General features: G+C 42.2%; 1 protein-coding gene across 4 annotated transcripts in view; it reads left to right on the top strand.

The window, feature by feature from the left end:
• Nucleotides 1-21,906, top strand: part of LOC140728039 (succinate--CoA ligase [ADP-forming] subunit beta, mitochondrial-like) — a 188,975-nt gene that overhangs the window by 1,394 nt on the left and 165,675 nt on the right. For all 4 annotated transcript variants that reach the window (XM_073046161.1, XM_073046162.1, XM_073046160.1 and 1 more), the window contains exon 2: nt 11,019-11,202. In XM_073046161.1, the coding sequence (XP_072902262.1) occupies nt 11,019-11,202 (184 nt within the window). The remainder of the gene's footprint in view (nt 1-11,018; nt 11,203-21,906) is intronic.

Here is a 21,906-nt window from a genome sequence, read left to right as displayed (position 1 = left end):
GCTTTTGGTAGTAGTGCTTTGACAATGAAAGAATTTGTGTGTAGGACCAGGGATGCCGTACTGTACTTGCAGAAAGCTTTGATGAGAGTGTCCTGGGATTGTATCAGCATGAGAAAAGAGTTATTACAGTGGAGGGACTGCAGTGATGGTTCACCATTCATTTCCTGGAGTTGAAACATAAAATCTCAGTGGCACTTGACAGACAGCATGCAGGAAACATGTTCCTGATTGCAGGGGGCTCCACAGACTCCTGGTAAGCCATTGAGGACTGGGATGAGGAGACGTTTCTTAATGAGAGAATCAGGTGGCATATAAGACCATAAACCCATAAGATATAGGAGCAGAATTAGGCCATTAGGCCTATTGAGTCTGCTCCACCATTTCATCATGGCTGATCTAATTTTCTTCTTAGCCCCAATCTCCTGCCTTCTCCACTTACCCTTTCATGTCTTGAACAATCAAGAATCTATCAACCTCTGCCTTAAATATACATAAAGACTTGGCCTCTGCAGCTGCCTGTGACAAAGAATTCCACAGATTCACTACTCTCTGGCTAAAGAAATTTCTCCTCCTTTCTAAAAGGACATTCTCTATTCTGAGGCTGTGTCCTTTGGTCTTAGACTCTTCCACCATAGGAAACATCCTCTCCACATCCATTCAAGGTCTTTCACCATTCACTAAGTTTCAATGAGGTCATCCCTCATTCTTCTGAATTCTAGGGAATGTCCTTCATATGACAAGCCATTCAATCCTGGAATCATTTTTGTGAACCTCCTTTGAACCTTCTCCAGTTTCAGCACATCTTTTCCAAGAAAATGGCCTCCAAACTGCTCACAATACTCTAAGTGAGGTCTTGCCAGTACTTTATAAAGTCACAATATTATATCCTTGCTTTTGTATTCTGGTTCTCTGAGATGAATGCTAACGTTGCATTTGCCTTCCTTACTACAGACTCAAACTAAATTAACCTTGAGGGAATCCTGCACAAGGACTCCCAAGTCCCTTTGTGTCTATACAGTATACTGTTCTCTATACTGTATTTGGAAAATAGTCAACCCTTTCATTTCTTTTACCAAATTGCATGACCCTTCATTTTCAGACACTATTCCATCTGCCATTTCTTTGCTCATTCTCCTGATATAAGACCTTTTGTAGACTTTCTACTTCCTCAAGACTACCTGCCCCTCCACCTATCTTTGAATCATCTGCAAACTTTGCAACAAAGCCATCAATTCCATCATCCAAATCAATGACATATAATGTAAAAAGAATCAGTCCCAACATAGACCTTTGTGGAATACTAGCAGCCATGGAAACATAGAAAACCTACAGCACAATACAGGCCCTTCAGCCCACAATGCTGTGCCGAACATGTACTTACTTTGGAAATTACCTTGGGTCACCCATAGCACTCAATTTTTCTAAGCTCCATGTACCTATGCAAGAGCCTCTTAAAAAGACCCTATTGTAACCGCTTTCACCATCGTCACTGGCCACCCATTCCATGCTCTCACCACTCTATGCATTAACTTACCCCTGACATCTCCTCTGTGCCTACTTCCAAGCACCTTAAACCTGTGTCCTCTTGTGGCAACTATTTCAGCCCTGGAGAAAAAGCCTCTGACTATCTACACGATCAATGCGCCTCATCATCTTATATACCTCTATCAGGTCACCTCTCATCCTCCATTGCTCCAAGGAGAAAAGGCCAAGTTCACTCAACCTTTTCTCATAAGGCATGCTCGCCAATTCAGGCAATATCTTTGTAAATCTCCTCTGCACCCTTTCTATAGTTTCCACATCTTTCCTGTAGTGAGGTGACCAGAATTGAGCACAGTACTCCGATTGGGGTCTGACCAGGGCCCTATATAGCTGCAACATTACCTCTTGGCTTCTAAACTCAATCCCATGGTTAATGAAGGCCAATACACCATATGCCTCCTTAAGGCTGATTTATACTTCTGTGTAGGCTCTATGCCGTAGCCTATGCAAGTTTCCTACGCTGTTGTGAGCATTTATAGTTGTGCATTGGTGTGTCTGCATTGCTCTGCAATTCATTGCCAAAATGCTAGATGGCAATGGAGTTTCTATGCCACTGTGTTGAGTTTCTTTGTGTACTTCAACAATGGCGACTGAAACTGAGCGCATCATGTTGGAGTTGGTGCTAATAAATGTTGAACAAGAGTTACTTTTATTGAAATTACTGCAACACAGAAAAGAGAGAAGACGTCAGAGGAGATGGTGTGTACGGCCATTGAACGGATTGAGGCAGAAAGAGGGTAAATTTTCTGTGCTTGTCCAGCCACTGGAGAGACATGAACAAGGAAATGCATATCAAATATTTTCAGATGTCAGCAGGTAGATTTGACAATTTGGTTCATGATCCAGAAACAACCGGAAATGCGTAGGAAGAAATGCGATGCTACCAAGCGGACCAATCACAGTTTTGGTCTGTGTCGCCACGATGCGTAGTTACATTTTTGGGGAGGTGTGTGTCAGGCTACAGCGTAGGGTACGCGGCTACGCTGTACCTACAGTGTAAATTCAACGCAGAAGTATAAATAGGCCTTTAACCATACAGTCAACCTGTGCAGCAGCTTTGAGTGTCCTATGGACTTGGACCCCAAGATCCCTCTGATCCTCCGCACTGCCAAGAGCCTTACCATTAATCTATATTCTGCCATCATATTTGACCTACCAAAATGAACCACCTCACACTTATCTGGGTTGAACTCCATCTGCCACTTCTCAGCCCAGTTTTGCATCCTATCAATGTCTTGCTGTAAGCTCTGACAGCCCTCCACACTATCCACAACACCCCCAAGTTTTGTGTCAGCAGCAAATCTACTAACCCATCCCTCCATTTCCTCATCTAGGTCATTTATAAAAATCACGAAGAGAAGGAATCCCAGAAAAGATCCCTGAGACACAACACTGATCAACCTCCATGCAGAATTATGACCTGTCTACAACTATTATTTGCCTTCTGTGTGCAAGTCAGTTCTGGATCCCCTTGATCCCATGCCTTCTTACTTTCTCAATATGCCTTGCATGTGGTACCTTATCAAAAGCCTTGCTGAAATCCATACATCTATTGCTCTACCTTCATCAATGTGTTTTGTCACATCCCCAAAAAATTCAATCGGGCTCATAAGGCACGACCTGCCTTTGACAAAGCCATGCAGACTATTCCTAATCATGTTATGCTTCTCCAAGTGTTCATAAATCTTGCCTCTCAGGATCTTCTTCATCAACTTACCAACCACTGAAGTAAGACTCATTGGTCTATAATTTCCTGGGCTATCTCTAATACCTTTCTTGAATAAGGGAACAACATCTGCAATCCTCCAGAACCTCTCCTGTCCCCATTGATGATGCGAAGATCATTGCCAGAGGCTCAGCAATCTCATCCCTTGCTTCCCACAGTAGCCAGGGGTATATCTCGCCTGGAGATTTCAATGTGCAGATAGAATGGGAAAATTAGATTTGTGCTGGATTCCAGGAAGGGAAATTTCTAGAGTGCTTACGAGAATGCTTTTTAGAGCAGCTTGTGGTTGAGCCCACTAGGGGAAATCAGCTATTCCAGATTGGGTGTTGTGTAATGAATTAGAATTGATTAGAGAGCTGAAGGTAAAAGAACCCTTATGGGCAAGTGATCATAATTTGATTGAATTTACACCACAGTTTGAGAAGGAGAAGCGAAAGTTAGATGTATCAATGTTACAGTGGAGTAAGCCTGATTTTTCTCAATCTATTTATTGAAGTCCCCCATGACTATTGTAACATTGCCCTTTTGGCATGTATTTTCTATCTCCCATTGTAATTTGCAGGCCACATCCTTACTGCCGTTTGAGGATCTGTATACAAATCCTACCAGGGTCTTTTCACCCTTGCAGTTCCATAGATCTGTGCACATTGATTCAACACCTTTTTGACTAATTTGATTTCATTTTTTTGTCAACAGAGCAACGCCTCCCCTCTGCCTTCTTGTCTGTCCTTTTAATACAGTGTGTATCCTTGGACATGCTTGGACATCCCAGCTATGATCTTCTTTCAGGCATGATTCAGTGATGCCTACAAAGTCATACTTGCTGATCTACAATTGCGCTGCAAGCTCATCTCCCTTATTCTGTATACTGTGCGCATTCAAACATAACATCTTCAGTCCTGTATTTACCCTTTATGATTTTGTCCACCTTTTACATTGCAACTCATCCTGTTGACTGCAATTTTGCCCTATCAACAGCCTCTACTTACTACACCAGCCTCTGTTTGTAAACCAGCTACCTCATCTTCAGCACTATTATCTGTCTTTCTTACGATATTTCTTGCATTGAAATAAATGCAACACACTCAACCTTTTGATTCGTAAATTGATTTGAAGTTTCACCAACATCTGCCTCAACAACCTCTCCACTAACTTTTCTGGCACTCTGGTTCCTATTCCCCTGCAACTGTAGTTTAAACCCCACTGTGCAGCATTAAACCTCCCTGCTAGGATATTAGACCCCTCCAGTTCAGTTGTAAACCATCCCTTCTGTTCAGGTCCTGCCTTCCCTGGAAGAGAATACAATGATCCAAAAATCTTACGCCTACCCTCCTACACTAACTCCTTAGTCACATATTAAACTTCCCAGTTCTGGCCTCACTAGCACGTGACACAGGTAGCAATCCTGAGATCACAACCCTGGAGCTCCTGCCCTTTAACTTGGCACCTAACTCCCTGAACTCCCTATGCTGAACCTTGTCACTCGTCCTATCCATGTAATTGATACCTATGTGGTCCATGATTTTTGGCTGTTCACCCTCCTACTTAAGAATGCTGAGGACTTGCTCCAAGAAATTCTGGACCCTGGCACCCAGGAGGCAATGTACCATCCAGGAATCTCGTTCTTGCTCAGAGAACCTCCTGTTTGTTCCCCTAGCTCACGAATCCCCTATCACCATAGGATGCCTTTTCTTCTTCCTTCCCTTCTGAGTCACAAAGGCAGACTCAGTGACAGTGTCCCGACCACTGTGTCTTTCCTCTGTTCAGTCATTTCCCTCCCTCCCCTCCCCAACAGTATTCAAATTGATAGGCAGTACCTGTTGTTGAGGTGGCTGGCCACAGGGCTACGTTGCACTGGCTCCTTAATCCCTTCCCCTTTCGTGACTGTCACCCAGTCTCCTGTGTCCTGCATCTTTGGTGTAACTTCCTCTGTCTATGTCCTATCTATCACCCCCTCAGCCTCCTGAATGGTCCAGAGTTCATCCACTTCCAGATTCCTTTACGTAGATTGTTAGAAGCCACATCCCCAAGAGAAGCATTCAGCTATCCATCCTGGCATCCCCACTATCCTAGCTGAGGAGATATAAAGAAGGGAAGGAAAAAAAAACTTAATCTAGTGCTTTTTATTTTTGCTTTCTCTGACTGAAGCCTCTCTTCGCAGCAGCCTCAAAGAGCTAAAGCCTCAAGATCACCACTCTGACCACTCAGGCGATGGGCTCTGCGACAATAGCCGCTGTGCTTGCCTCTGCCTTTCTTTAATTTGCTCTTGCTAATCAATTGCAAATGACGATTGGTCACTAGTCAAAGCTCCTTTTCTCTGTACCGTCCCACTGCCGTCTTTTGTGCTTGGGCAGTGCACCTGATAGAAGTTCCTTCCTCTCAAAACTTCTAATGTCTGGATTGGCAACTGGCCATGTATCGAGAAATTTGTTACTTAGCGGCATTTGTACATTGCAATGCATCATAATTTAAAAATTTTTAAATTACAGTAAGGCTGAGTGGACAGCCAGTGAGATTACACCTGCTGAAGACCTATTGTGGCTATCTGCGAATTGCATTGAGTCTAGATCCTTGTTTAGGCAGGAGTATATTCTGGTCATGACCATTCTCTCTCAAAGCACTTCGTCACTAGATGTGAGTGCAACTGAGTGATAGTCATTGAGGTAGCTCACCCTGCTCATCTTGGACAGTGCCAAGATTGTCGCTTTTTTGAAGCAGGTGGGAATCTCTGACTGCAGCAGTGAGGAATTGAAGATGAACTTGAATACACCACTAGTTGGTTGGCACAGGTTTTCAGTTCCCTACCAGGTACACAATCGGCCTGACGCCTTGCGAGGGTTCACCCTCTTGAAAGATGTTTTGATGTTGGCCTCTGAGACAGAAACACAGGGTTACCAGGTGCTGCAGGGGTTTGCATAGGTGTAGTTATTCTCCCTTTCAAAGCGAGCATAAAAGGCATTAAGCTCATCTGAGAGTGAAGCATCACAGTCACTCATGATGTTAAGTTTCACCTTCTAAGAAGTAATGGCCTACAAACCCTGCCAGAGCTGACATGCTTTTGATTCTGCCTCTCAAAACAGCCATAAAATAGCCTTCTACTGGTCATACCTGGACTGCTTGTATAGTTCTGGACCACCGGTCTTGAATGCACAGATCTCGCCTGCAGTAGATTACGAATCTCCTGCTTCATCAATGGCTTTTGGTAATTTCTCAGTCACAAGCTCGTCCACATAGGTCGTGATGCAGTTGGTGACAACTGGGATGTTCATTCAGAGTCAAAGATGAGTTCCTGAATGTTGTCCAGTCCACTGACTCAAAGCAGTCCTGTAAGTACTGCTCTGCCTCCTTTGACATATCTTCTTGCTTCACACCACTGGTGCTGTGTTCTTTAGTGTCTGCCTAAATGCTGGGAGTAGAAGTAGAGTCAGGTCATCAGAGTGTAGGTCTGGGATTCCATGGTAAGTGCTCTTGATGGTGGTATAACTGGTCAAGTGTGTTAGCTCCTCTGATAGGTTGGTAGTCGTTCATAGACTTCTTCAAACTGGACTAGTTGAAATCCCCTACATCAAGGGAGCCTGCTTCATGACTGCTGATTATGGTACTTAGCTCCTCCAGAGCCTGTCTGACATTGGCCTGAGGTGGAATGTACCTCTATCACAGTGGTGGCGGAAAACTCCCTTGGCAGAGAGTGGTGAACTTCAGAATCAGAATCAGGTTTATTATCACCAGCATGTGTTGTGAAATTTGTTAACTTAGCAGCAGCAGCTCAATGCAATATATGACAATATAGGGAAAAAATAAACAAATCAGTTATAGTAAGTGTATATATGTGTATATGATTAAAGTGGTGCAAAAGCAGAAATAATACATATTTTAACAAAATAAGGTGAGGTGGTGTTCATGGGTTCAATGTCCATTTAGGAATAGTGGATAACTGTTTGTCAGGTTGGAGGCCGGTGACTAGTGTGCCTCAGGGATCTGTACTGGGTCCAATGTTGTTAGAACATAGAATAGTACAGCACATTACAGGCCCTTCGGCCCACAATGTTGTGCCGACCCTCAAACCCTGCCTCCCATATAACCCCCCACCTTAAATTCTTCCATGTACCTGTCTAGTAGTCTTAAACTTCACTAGTGTATCTGCCTCCACCAGTGACTCAGGCAGTGCATTCCACGCACCAACCACTCTCTGAGTGAAAAACCTTCCTCTAATATCCCCCTTGAACTTCCCTCCCCTTACTTTAAAGCCATGTCCTCTTGTACTGAGCAGTGGTGCCCTGGGGAAGAGGTGCTGGCTGTCCACTCTATCTATTCCTCTTAATATCTTGTACACCTCTATCATGTCTCCTCTCACTCTCCTCTCCAAAGAGTAAAGCCCTAGCTCCCTTAATCTCTGGTCATAATCCATACTCTGTAAACCAGGCAGCATCCTGGTAAATCTCCTCTGTACCCTTTCCAATGCTTCCACATCCTTCCTATAGTGAGGCGACCAGAACTGGACACAGTACTCCAAGTGTGGCCTATGGTGGCATCTGTCGGTCTCGAGAGACCATGGATCTGCGCCTGGAGTTTCCAGGGCGCAGGCCTGGGCAGGGTTGTATGGGAGACTGGCAGTTGCCCAAGCTGCAGGCCTTCCCCTCTCCACGCCACCAATGTTGTCCAAGGTAAGGGCACTAGGACCCATGCAGCTTGGCACCGGTGACGTCGCAGAGCAATGTGTTGTTAAGTGCCTTGCTCAAGGACACAAACACGCTGCCTCAGCTGAGGCTCGAACCAGTGACCTTCAGGTTACTAGTCTGATGCCTTGCCCACCTATCTAGAGTTTTATAGAGTTGCATCATTGTTTGTCATATACATTAATAATCTGGATGATGGGGTGGTAAATTGGATTAGTAAGTATGCAGATGATACTAAGATAGGTGGCGTTGTGGATAATGAAGTAGGTTTTCAAAGCTTGCAGAGAGATTTAGGCCAGTTAGAAGATGGCAGATGGAGTTTAATGCTGATAAGTGTGAGGTGCTACATTTTGGTAGGACTAGTCAAAATAGGACATGCATGGTAAATAGTAGGACATTGAAGAATGCAGTAGAACAGAGTGATTTAGGAATAATGGTGCATAGTTCCCTGAAGGTGAAATCTAATGTGGATAGGGTGGTGAAGAAAGCTTTTGGTATGCTGGCCTTTATAAATCAGAGCATTCAGTATAGGAGTTGGGATGTAATGTTAAAATTGTACAAGGCATTGGTGAGGCTGAATTTGGGGTATTGTGTACAGCTCTGGTTACCAAATTATAGGAAAGATGTCAACAAAATAGAGAGAATACAGAGAAGATTTACTAGAATGTTACCTGGCTTTCAGCACCTAAGTTACAGAGAAAGGTTGAACAAATTAGGTCTTTATTCTTTGGAGCATAGAAGGTTGAAGGGGGACTTGATAGAGGTATTTAAAATTATGGGGGGGGGGGATAGATAGAGTTGACGTGGCTAGGCTTTTTCCATTGAGAGTAGGGGCGATTCAAACAAAAGGACATGAGTTGAGAGTTAGGGGGCAAAAGTTTAGGAGTAACACAAGGGGGTACTTTACTCAGAGAGTGGTAGCTATGTGGAACGAGCTTCCAGTAGAAGTGGTAGAGGCAGGTTTGATTTTGTCATTAAGAAAAATAAAATAAAAAATTTGGATAGGTATATGGACAGGAAAGGAATGGAAGGTTATGGGCTGAGTGGGACTAGGTGAGAGTAAGTGTTCGGCATGGACTAGAAGGGCCGAGATGGCTTGTTTCTGTGCTGTAATTGTTATATGGTTATATGGAATTGTATGGCAGAGGGGAAGAAGGTGTTCCTGAATCGCTGAGTGTGTGCCTTCAGGTTTCTGTACCACCTCCCTGACAGTAACAATAAGAAGAGGGCATGCTCTGGATGATGGGGTCCTTAATAATGGACATTGACTTTCTGAGGCATTGCTCCTTGAAGATGTCTTGCATACTAAGGATGCTAGTACCCAAGATGGAGCTGATTAATTTTACAACTTTCTGTAGCTTTCAGTCCTGTGCAGCAGCCCCTCCCTCTCTCCTCCAGCATCCCCACTTATGTAGCTTATCATCATACATGGTACATCGAGAGAAGTTTTCAAGTGTTTTAGATGACTCCTAATGAAATATAGCTGTGTCGATATGCTGGGACCAGTTTAGATCCTCAGAGATCTTGACACCCAAGAACTTGAAATTGCTCACTCACTCAACTTCTGATCCCTCTATGTGGGATCCTTTGTCTTATCCTTTCTGAAGTTCACAATTGCTCTTTGTTCTTATTAATGTTGAGCATAAGATTGTTGCTGTGACACCACAACTAGCTGGTATATCTTGCAACTGTACAACCTCTCATCTCCATTGCAGTTCTTCCATGGAAGGAAGTGAGGCCACATAGAACAATATAGCACAGTCCAGGCCATTCGACCCACAGTGTTGTGCCGACCCTTAAACCCTGCCTCCCATATAACCCCCCACCTTAAATTCCTTAAGTCTGTCTAGTAGTCTCTTAAATTAAATGATTGCTTATATTCAATATATGAAAGAGATAAAGGGGTACTGGCAGAAAGCAGGAGCAGGATTTTGGGTGATTAGCCATGATACTAACTGGCAGAGCAGACTTGAAAGACTCAATGGTCTACTGTTTTCTATGTTTGAGATGCTTTATTATAAAGCAACTAGATATAAATAAAGCTCTGTATGTGTAACATTCAGACTGATTCTTCTGGGATGGATTAGTTGTTTACTTTTTCAAGAACTCAATGGACCACTTCATGAATAAAAACTAATGTACCTAATTCAAATAGCACATGCAACTAGCTTTTGTAGCTGTTTGAGTTCTTCCATCAGCTGATTGATTTAGTTCTTTACTGTCTTTTACAGGTTTTCTTTCATAGTTTTATTGTAGCCAGCAAAAACATTAGAAGTTGCTTAATAAGTCACTTTTATTTTTAAAAGTCAGCAGAAGGTGCATGGGAAGGCATGTAGCAATGCCACCAATCCCAGAATTACCTTAAAGTTCCATGGCATTCTGACAGTACTGTGGGAATGCCTTCACTTGAAGGACAACAGCAGTTGAAAAAATTCATTCATCTCTCATTCTTAAGGGCAACTGAGGATGGATAATAAATACTGGTCTGAACTTGATCAGATGCCCTAATTTTGTTCGAACTGCTGTTTACATCTAATGCAAGTAATTTGGTTTAGCCAGCCACTTCCAAATATTGCCTTCAAACTTGTTTTCTCCTGTTTTTGTTTTAACTAAGTTATAAAGTTGAAAGTTGTTTTAATTTACTGAAAGGGTTCCCACTAGTGCAACTCCACACAATCTAATGTCTACCAGCAACTCCTTGTTTTTATTTAATGTTAAAATAGCTGAAAATAACCGGTGGCCAGCTATTGTCAAGGTCAGTGGTCATATTGTGCAACATTTTATGGAGTGTTCAAGCAATGCGCTTTTAACCTTAAGTTTGATGTGTATAATAGTGCAGCTATCAGGTTCATTTGAGTCAGATTTGTTAACCTACTTTAAAAAAATTTTGGATTACTGTATATGTTTAGCAGGTGCAGTAATAACTGTCAAACTCCCCGGGCTCTAGATTAGACCTGTAAATTGATTTTGATAATGATTAATACCATTTCTGAAAATTAGAAGTTTTTGATATAAAATAGGACAAATTATAATTGATCTTTAAAAAAAAAAATAATTTGTTTCAAATTGTTTAGGGACTTGGTGGATCTTCTGGATTGCTTTCAGTCTTCAGCATGCGGCAAAATCAACAGCAGCAAAGGAACCTTTCCTTGCATGAATACTTGAATATTCGATTACTGGAGGATGCTGGTATCTCTGTACCAATGGGGAAAGTTGTCTGTACGCCACAAGAGGCATATGATGCAGCCAAAGCAATTGGTATGTTGGTGACTACTGCATTTAGTTTGAAACTTCTGATCGCTTTTAAACAGTGGTGCTTTCTAAATTGATGTAAATTTGGACCTGAATGATATTGATACCAACATTACCAAGAGTCTTTCACTATTATGGAATTTAAAAAAAATTCCAGAGAATGATTTGGAGTCATTTTACCAACATATGTACCATAACAGAGCAATAGAGTACAAAAAGTTAAAATATTCCATAAGGTGCATATCACACTGGGAGCAACTGCAAAACAAATTCTCCTATATCTTAATTTGTATTTCTCATCAAAAATCTATAAAACAAAATGTCTAAAATTAGCCACACTGATTAGAACTAAATAAAAAGATTTAAGGGAGCTCTTAAGTAGTGTCATGGATTTTGATGCTGACAAAATAATGTGAACGCTTACTCTACTTGATTTCCTTGTCATGTTTTTGCAGCAATAAAATTACAGGATGCTAAATTTACAGCTTTGATTTGATTTTCTTTTAAGTTGATTAACTCCATTTAGAAGCAAACTCTGCAGAATGCTGGGAGAACTTTGTAAATAATTGACATATTTTGACACCTTGAACTGATTGGGTTAAAATAATCTAATAGTTTGAATATGACTGCAAGTTAGTTAAAGTTGATTAAGATAGAGAATAACATTGCAAAAAAACTCAACCAGGTTTTGAAGCACAGTAAGATAATTTGGAAACTATATTTATCGAAATAATTCTCTGCAACCTTCCTAGAAGTCAACAAGACAAAGTTAACTAAGGGAGCCCTGAGATATTATCATTTTTCTCAAAAGAATTTTTAACTTTGTCGAATGTAGTTAGTGCATTTTCCTGCAGAACACCACTAGTCACAGACAGCCAATCAGAAAAGGATCGTTTTATTCCTAGACACCACCTCCTATCAATCAGCCAATGCTCTAACCATGCCAGTAACTTTCCTATAATACCATGGGCTCTTAACTTTGTAAGGAGCCTCATCTGTGGCATCTTGTCAAACGTCTTCTGGAAGTCCAAATATACAACATCCACTGCATCCTCTTTATTCTACTTGTAATCTCCCCAAAGAATTCCAACAGGTTCATCAAGCAAGATTTTCCCATAAGGAAATCATGCTGACTTTGTCCTATCTTGTCCCGTGTTTCCCAAGTACTCCATAACCTCATCCTTAACAACTTTCCAACCACTGAGGTCAGATGAACTAGTCTATAATTTCCTTTCTGCTTTCGTTCTTATTTCTTAAAGAGTGGAGTGGCATTTGCAATTTTCCAGTCCTTTGGCACAATGCCAGAGTCCAGTGATTTTTGAAAGATCATTACATGTGTCTCTCCAATCTCTACTGCTACCACTTTCAGAACCCTACGGTGCAGTTCATCTGGTCTGAGTGACTTATGTATCTTTAGGTCTTTCAGCTTTTTGAGCATGACCTGCCTGTAATGGTAACTGCACTCACTTCTCTTTGCTCACACCCTTCAACGTCTGGCATATTACTAGTGCCTTCTCATTGAATGCAAAAATACTGATTTTGTTCATCTGCCTTCTTGCCCACCATTATTATTTCTCTCATTTTTTTACATACTTGAAAAAGTTTTTACTATCTGCTTTGATATTGTTTGTTAGGTTGCTTTCATATTTCATCTTTTCCCTTCTAATGATTCTTTTAGTCACTCTCTGTAGGTTTTTAAAAGCTTCCCAAGCCTCTATTTTCTGGCTATTTTTTGCTTGATTGTATGCCCTCGCTTTTGCTTTTACATTAGCTTTGACTTCTCTTGTCAGCCACGGTTGTACTATTTTGCCATTTGAGTATTTCTTCATTTATGGAATACATCTATTCTGTACTTTCCTCACTTTTCCCAGAAATTCATGCCATTGTTGCTGTGCTGTCTTGCCTGCCAGCATCTCTTTCCAATTTACTTCAGCCAACTCCTCTCTCATACCACTGTAATTTCCTTTACTGAAATACTGCTACATCAGACCTTGCTCTCTCCCAATCAATCATATTGTGATCACTGCCTCCTAAGGGTTCATAGTGCCCTAATTGCCTCTGGTTCATTACATAACACCCAATCCAGTATAGCTGATCCCCTAGTAAGATCAATGACAAACTGCTCTAAAAAGACATCTTGTAGACATTGAAGAAACTCACTCTATTGAAATCCTTTTCCCAATCGACCTGCATGTTGAAATCTCCCATGACTATCATAACATTGCCCTTTTGACAGGCTTTTTCTGTTTCCTATTGCAATCTCTGGTCTACGTCCCAGCTACTGTCTGGAAGCCAGTATGTAACTGCCATCAAGGTCCTTTTACCCTTGTAGTTTCTTAACTCCACCCACAAGAATTCAACATCTTTTGATCCTATGTCACATCTTTCTATTGATTAGATGCCATTCTTTACCAGCAGAGCCAAACCACTCCCTCTTCCTGTGGCATTCCCCTGTGACATCATCTCCCACAACAGTATCCAAAATAGTATACCTGAGGGGGATGGCCACAGGGGTTCTCTGCGCTAACTGCATATTCACAGTTCCATTTCTCCCAGCTACTCAGCTCCTGTAATTTTGGGGTGACTACTTCCTTGTAACTCTAATCAATTATCTCCTCACTCTCCAGTACCAGCTGAAGGTCATCCAGCTGCTGCTCCAGATCCCTAACACGGTCTTCAAGGAGCTTCAGCTGGATCTGCATGCAAATGTAGTTCCCTTGGGGACTCTGGGTCTCACAGGACTCCAACCTCTGGCATGAAGAATGCATAATAGCCATTTGCTACACTCCATACAGTAAGAGGGGAAAAAAGGGAACCTTAACAGAAACTTACCCAGAGCCAATGTCTCTTTTGAGCTGAAAGCTGACACTCTCTCACCGCTGGCTTACTTCCAACAGTGGGCACCCCAGCAATGGGGATCGGTCCTGCTGAAGGGTCTTGTCCTGAAACGTCAACTGTATTCTTTTCCATAGATGCTGCCTTGCCTGCTGAGTACCTCTGGCATTTTGTGTGTGTTGCTTGGATTTCCAGCATCTGCAGATTTTCTATTGTTTGTTCCTTCTGTAGTTTTATTTAACTCCCTGTGCTCTGCTCCTGCCGCTGGTTGGGCTGCCAGAATGAGCCCGAGCACCCACAAAATTCTTTTAAACAAGCATCACAGAACTGTGAGAAACATCCTTTCTGTGCTCTGCCGCTAGTACTGATTGGGCTGCCGGAATGAGCCCGAACACCCGTGAATTCACTTTTAAATAAGCGTCACCAACATGTGAGAAACCTATTCGCTGTGTGCTCCTACCGCTGATTGGGCTGCCAGCTCCCGCCGTTGATTGGGCCACTGCTTAGCTTACTACAAAGCGGAGCATTATAACCTTAATTGAATTATATCCATAGAAATGTGAATCACATCAAACCTATATTATTGCAGATTTGGCTAGCAAACAGTAGTAGGTTGGTTTGCATTATTCTGATCCATGAGAAAATAACATTTTTAAAAATGTTGTTTATGCTGCATCTTGTAGTAGAGTCCCAACACTGACCTCCACTCCCAAACAATTCTGTCCACTGTATGACCTGAGCTCTGTTTAGGTCTTGACTAGATCCTGGTGTAAGAGGAAGCATCAATCTGAAAACACATTTCTCTTTACAGCTGCTACCTGATTTGTGTATTTTTAGGATTTTGTTTCAATTTCAGATTTCCAGCATGTGCAATGCTTTCTCTTAAAACATTTTTTAGGTTGTTTTTCTTCTGTGGATTTAGAGAGGTGATGATGATGGCATCAGGGAAATGGCAAAGGTTAGGGAAGGAAAGAAGAGTAATAAACATTCTTATTTTTCTCATTTTTAGTGCTCACATCTTATTTTCTGAATAAGTAGGTGCTGGGTTAAAGTCCCACTCTCGATTCTAGGACATAAATTTCCTTACAGTATGTAGAATGCCTTACCTTTGGGAGTATTACCATTGTTATGAATTAATATGATTCCCGAACAATATTATAGTGAGAGGTATAAGCTCACCCAGCTGTACAAAGGTTTCAGCTAATTTGAATTCCTCCTCCCTCTGCCCCAACATAACAATGGCTCCCATTGAAATGAAATCATGTTTTGATGTACTTATTAGTGACAGACTTTAGTTTTGTTTTCTGGACAAAATGGTATTATTAAAAGCAGTACCACTCTTAGACTATCTGGCATTATTCCTCTTGTTGAAATTTGCTCTACTCAATTTCTTTAGTATGCGTTTTGGGAAGCTGTGAAAGTGAAGACAATTTATTCTGTAGATGCAAATTCTTTTATCTGTTTCATCACTTGATGCACATTATGTATGTCAATCTATTTCGAGATGTGCAATTCATAACTAAATTTCAATTTAAATTGTAAACAAGATCAAGTAATTCTCAGCTTGAATCATGGTTATTGGAGCTTGCATGCAGACTTGCAGTACACTTTTACCTGTGGGAGAGTGGAATTTGTAAAGTTAGAGTGAATGACCTTGAATTTGTTTACTTACATTCGGCCTTTCGAGCCAGCACCGCCATTCACTGTGATCATGGCTGATCATCCACAATCAGTACCCCGTTCCTGCCTTCTCCCCATATCCTCTGACTCCACTATCTTTAAGAGCTCTATCCAACTCTTTCTTGAAAGCATCCAGGGAATTGTCCTGCACTGCATTCTGAGGCAGAGCATTCCACAGATGTCAGGTTGGAGGGGTAGGGGAGTCTTTCAAGTGTCTTTAAATTTTGTCCTAATCCAACATTTAAAATAATAAGTAACTGATCAGTGAACATACACAAATTAGCCATTGTTACCATTACACTAGAAAGAAACATGTCCACAGTTTTCTCTGTAATTTTCGCCACCTCCAACGGGGTCCCACTACCCAGCAAATCTTTCCCTCCCCTTCTCTTTCTGCTTTCTGCAGGGATCGCTCCCTACGCGACTCCCTTGTCCACTTGTCCCCCCCATCCCTTCCCACCGATCTCCCTCCTGGCACTTATCCTTGTAAATGGAACAAGTGCTACACCTGCCCTTACACTTCCTCCCTCACCACCATTCAGGGCCCCAGACAGTCCTTCCAGGTGAGGCGACACTTCACCTGTGAGTCGGCTGGTGTGGTATACTACGTCCGGTGCTCCTGGTGTGGCATTTTATGTATTGGTAGACCTGACGCAGACTGGGAGACCGTTTCGCTAAACACCTACGCTCTGTCCGCCAGAGAAAGCAGGATCTCCCAGTGGCCACACATTTTAATTCCACGTCCCATTCCCATTCTGACATGTCTATCCATGGCCTCCTCTACTGTCAAAATGAATCCAAACTCAGGTTGGAGGAACAACACCTTATATACTGGCTGGGTAGCCTCCAACCTGATGGCATGAATATTGACTTCTCTAATTTCCATTAATGCCCCTCCTCCCCTTACCTCATCCCTGACATATGTAGTTGTTTTTTTCTCTCTCTCTGCCTGTTCTCCATCTCGCTCTGGTGCTTCCCCCCCCCACCCTTTCTTTCTCCTGAGGCCTCCCGTCCCATGATCCTTTCCCTTCTCCAGGTCTGTATCACTTTCACCAATCACCTTTCCAGCTCTTAGCTTCATCCCACCCCATCCGGTCTTCTCCTATCATTTTGCATTTCCCCCTCGCCCCACTACTTTCAAATCTCTTAGTATCTCTCCTTTCAGTTAGTCCTGACGAAGGGTCTTGGCCCGAAACGTCAACAGTGCTTCTTCTTATAGATGCCGCCTGACCTGCTGTGTTCCACCAGCATTTTGTGTGTGTTGTTTGAATTTCCAGCATCTGCAGATTTCCTTGAGTCCACAGTAATGGTTCATTTTGTTTAAAGTGCTTTAAGGTGCATTTTGAATGCCCAAGGCAAAATTGGAAATGTTTTTATCTTGTGCACTGCCAATTATTTATTTTTGTTGGTGGTGCCCAGGGAGCTTTTAACAATCAGTCTGCTTGGTTGATACAGAGTGTAAAATTTCCATAAAAATATTATTAATCTTCAATGTAATGTGAGGAAAAAGAATTAGGAGCTGATCATTGTGGCAACTGTCCAATTTTGCACATCACACAAAATACTGAAGGATTTCAGCAGGTCAGGCAACACCTTTAGAGGGAATGGACAGTTGGGTTGAGACATTTCATTAGGCCTGGAAAGAAAAAGGGGAAATGACTAATATGTGTAAGTAAGAGGAATAACTGATGGGTGTTCGGTCGATGCAGGTGAGGGGGAGAATGGTAATTATGTAAGAAGTTGGGAGGTGATAAAACCCTAACACAGGAGCTGAATTAAGCCATTCTTCCCATCACTCTGCCATCCTGTCGTGGCTGATTTATTAAACCTCTCAACACCATCCTCTGTCTTAAATTCAGGTGTCCCCTGCTTTATGAATATTTGCTTTACGCCACTTCGCTTTTACAAAAGACCTACATTAGTAACCTGTTTTCACATTACAAAGAGGATTTTCGCTTTTACAGAAATTTTCCCCATATAATTTAATGGTTCTTCGCTTTATGCCATTTTGGCTTAAGAAAGGTTTCATTGGAACGCTCTACCTTTGTAAAGGGGGGGGGGGGGAACACCTATATACCCAATGACTTGGCCTCCATGGCTGTCTATGGCAATGAATTCCAGAAATTCATCACCCTCTGGGTAAAAAGAAATTTTCCTAATCTGTCCTAAAGGCATGTTCTTCTATTTAAGGCTATGCCCTCTGGTTCTAGTGTCCCTAATATAGGAAACATCCTCTCCACATCCCCTCTATCTAGGCCTTTCAATATTCAGTAGGTGTTAATGAGATCTCCCCTCCCTTATTCTTTTAAATGCCAGTAAGTACAGCCCCAGAGCCATGAGATGTTCCTTGTATGTTAACCTTTCATTCCCAGGATCATTCTTGTGAACTTCCTCTGGACCCTCTGCAATGCTAGCACATCCTTTGTTAGACAAGTGGTTCAAAGCCCACACTGCTCTGAGTGTGGTTTGACCAATGCCTTTTAAAGAGACAGTATTACATGCTTGCTTTGTATTTTAGCCCTCTTGAAATGAATGCCAAAATTGTATTTGGCTTTCTTATCATCGACTCAACCTTTAGAAATTCTTGCATAAGGTCTTCAAAGCCCCTTTGCACCTCTGATTCCTGAATTTTCTCCCTGTTCTTCCCCTTCCTGAAGTTCACAATCAGTTCCTTGGTCTTACTGACATTGAGTGCAAGGTTGTTGTTGCAATACCATTTAATCAGCTGATGCATTTTGCTCCTGTAAACTGACACGTTACCATCTGAAATTCTTCCAACAGTAGCTGTGTCATTGGCATATTTATAGATGGGGTTAAGCACAGCTCACAGTCACAGTTGTGAGTGTAGAGAGTGTAGAACAGTGAGTTAAGCATGCAACCTTGAGGTGTGCCAGTGTTGATTGTCAGAGAGGAGGAAATGCTATTTTTAATCCACACTAATGTTGGTCTCCTGATGAGGAATTCAAGGATTCAGTTGCAGAGGGAGGTACAGATGCCCAGGTTTTGGAGCTTGTTGATTAATACTGATGGTGTTGAATGCTGAACTGTAATCAATTAACAGCAGTCTGATGTAGGTATTGATAATTGTCTGGGTGATCCAAGACTGAGTGGAAAGCCAGTGAGATTGTTGTAGGCAAATTGCAGCGGATTGAGATCCTTGCTACGGCAGGACTTGATGCTGCCCATGACCAACCTCTCAAAGCACTTCATCACAGTGGATGTGAGTGCAGCTGGGCAATAGTGGTTGAAGCAGCTCATCGTGCTTTCCTGGGGACTGGTATAATTGTCACCCTTTTGAAGCAGGTGGGACTACAGCAGCTGTCCTTGAACACTTCTGCCAGTTGGTTTGCACAAGCTTTCAATATCTTACCAGGTACTATCAGGGCCTGATGCCTTGCATGGGCTTATCCTCTTGAAAGATGCTCTGCCTCCAAGACAGATATGATCACAAGATCACCCTTCACACAAGTTCTATTTTTCCCTTTCAGACCATGCATAAAAGGCATTGAGCTCATTCATGATGTTGAGTTTATCTTGTAGGAAGTAATGACCTACAAACCCATCCAGAGCTGACGTGCATCTGATGCCGTCTCCAATTTCAATTGGAATTGTTTTTTAGCCTTTAAACTAAAGCCTTTAAACTCTGTAGGTCAAACCTGGATTTCTTGTATAGCTCAGGATCACCGGTCACAGATCTAGCCATCAGCAGACAACGAATTTCCTGGTTCATCCATGGCTTCTTGTTTGGGTATGTCTGGTATGTTCTTGAAGACAAACACTCATCCACACTCAAGAATCCCTGAATATTGTCCAGTCCACTGATTCAAAGCAGTCCTGTAAGTGCTGCTCTGCCTCTCTAGAACATTCCTTCATGGTCCTCACCACTGGTGGTGCATTCTTTAGTCTCTGCTTGTATGCTGGGAGTAGTACAGCCTGGTGATTGGATTTTCCAAAGTGTGGGCATGGGATGGCATAGCAAATGTTCTTATTGGTGCTGTAACAGTGGTCAAGTGTGTTGGCTCCTCTGGTTCCACTGGTGATATGTTGGTGGTAGTTGCTTGGAGACTTCAAGTTTGCGTGGTTGAAATTTCCTGCAATTATTGGGAAAGCATCAGGCTGCATTGTTTTGTCACTGCTAATCAGTGCTCAGCCCATCCAGTCTCTTCCTGACGTTGCCCAGAAGTGATATGTACACTGCTACCAGGATGACAGTGGAAGACCCCCTCAGCAGATAAAATGGATGATAATTGATACTAGGACACCAGGATTGAACTGCCACGTCTCTGCACCATGATGAGTTAATCATGAAACATACTGCACCTCCTCTAACTTTAAGAGTCAGCTGTCCTGTCAATGGATGGTAAATCCTTTGTGCTAGAGTGCTGTGTTTAAAATGGCAGGGGTTAGCCATGTTTCTGTGAAACAAAGTACACAGCAGTCCCTGAGAAAAAGACAGTGATCTCTCCACTCTGTTTTAAAATCTCTGCACAGAAACTCACCTGCATTATGAGTGGCCAAGAGGCATGGAGAATGTAGGCTATTTAAGAGGACAATGAATGCAGCAATCAACTCTATTTTTAAGGGGTACTCATTTCACTGCATTTAGCATTGATTATTTCTTGATGCACACTATAGCTCACTGAGGCTGAGAGATGCTGTGTGTAATACATCAATGCCACGGTGCAAAGCTATTAATTGTATTTCCAAATTTTGCAAATTTTGGTATGTTAAGGTACTGTGAAAGTCATGAGAATCCCTGAAAGGTCCAGATTTTGGTAGCAGTGGAGGAAATGTGTACTCTTATAATATAATTGAGCATGTGGCTAATGCCAGGCAAACAGCAGCTATTATAAAGTGAATCATGCATGGAAGTGCCCAGCCCAGTTTTTGATATTCTGCTAATGGATTTGGAAAGGATACAAGAATTTGGAGCAGAATTGGACCATTTGACCCATTGAGTCTGAGCTGCCATTTCATCATGGTTGATCCGTTTTCCCTCTCAACCCCAATCTCCTGACTTCTCCTCATATCCCTCCATGACCTAACTATTCAAGAAACTATCAAGCTGTGCCTTAAATGCATCTGGCCTCCACAGCCGCCTGTGGCAATGAATTCCACAGATTCACCACTCTCTGGCTAAAGCAATTCCTCCTCATCTTCATTCTACCTGGAGGTGCCACTATTCCAAGGCTGTGTCCTCTGGTCTTGGACTCCCCCACCAGAGGAAACATCCTCTCCACATCCACTCTGTTGAGGCCTTCCAATATTTGACAGGTTTCAGTGAGGTCATCCTCATCTGAATTTCAGTGAGTACAGGCCCAGAGCCATCAAATGCTCTTCATATGATAAGCCTTTCAATCCTGGAATCATTTTTGTTAACCTCCTTTGAACCCTCCCCAATGTCTGCACATCCTTTGTGGCCCAGAACTCCTCACAATACTCCGTGAGGCCTCACCAGTGTTTATTTATAAAGACTTAAAATTACATTTTTGTGTATCTTGCGAGGTCTAATATATAGATATCACTTAGTTTGCACCTAAAAGATGTGCAAAAATAGGTTAATTTTTATATTCATATCTAACAATAAAGCACTGCCCTTTTTTCTTAATCAGTCTTAATCTGCAACTCAGGATTGAGAGTGACTCAGTTGATTTGGTTGGGCTCTGAAGTAGCAATGGGGGGGGGCAATGTTTAATCTTTGTATTCTTTCATAGGTGGGGCAGGAGGTATATTGGTATTCTCTCCAGTGCGTTGTGGTGCTTGCTGAATGTAATCCACATTTCTGAAATGTGAGGGCAGGGTTAGACTGAGTTCCATACTGAGAGCAGGGTCTTTATCTTCAAGCATTCCTTTCCTCTGACAGCAAAGTGTGTGCTGGAACAACTGAAGGTGATGGGGAGCTTCATTGTCAACAACTGTGTTCGCTAAAGGGGTTATCAACGTGGGGAGTAATCAATAGTTGCCAGGGGGAGAATATTGTGCACCTTAATTGCACAATGGCAGTGTTGTATCTCAGGCTGTTTGCTAGAGATCCTGTGTATTTTGAATGTTAATTACATGGTCTGTTGTCATGTACAGTATATTTCAGTGATGGTTTTGTATACAGAAGTTTTGTTTGTATATTGCAACTTAATGTCTGAAGTTGGGTGGTCTTGGTTCTAGAGTGATAATATTGTGGGTTAGATGAATTCTGAA

Source organism: Hemitrygon akajei, chromosome 5 (genome assembly GCF_048418815.1).
Source record: "Hemitrygon akajei chromosome 5, sHemAka1.3, whole genome shotgun sequence".
NCBI lineage: Eukaryota > Metazoa > Chordata > Chondrichthyes > Myliobatiformes > Dasyatidae > Hemitrygon > Hemitrygon akajei.
Note: the sequence above shows the minus strand (reverse complement) of the source record. Positions and strands in the feature narration are given on the sequence as shown.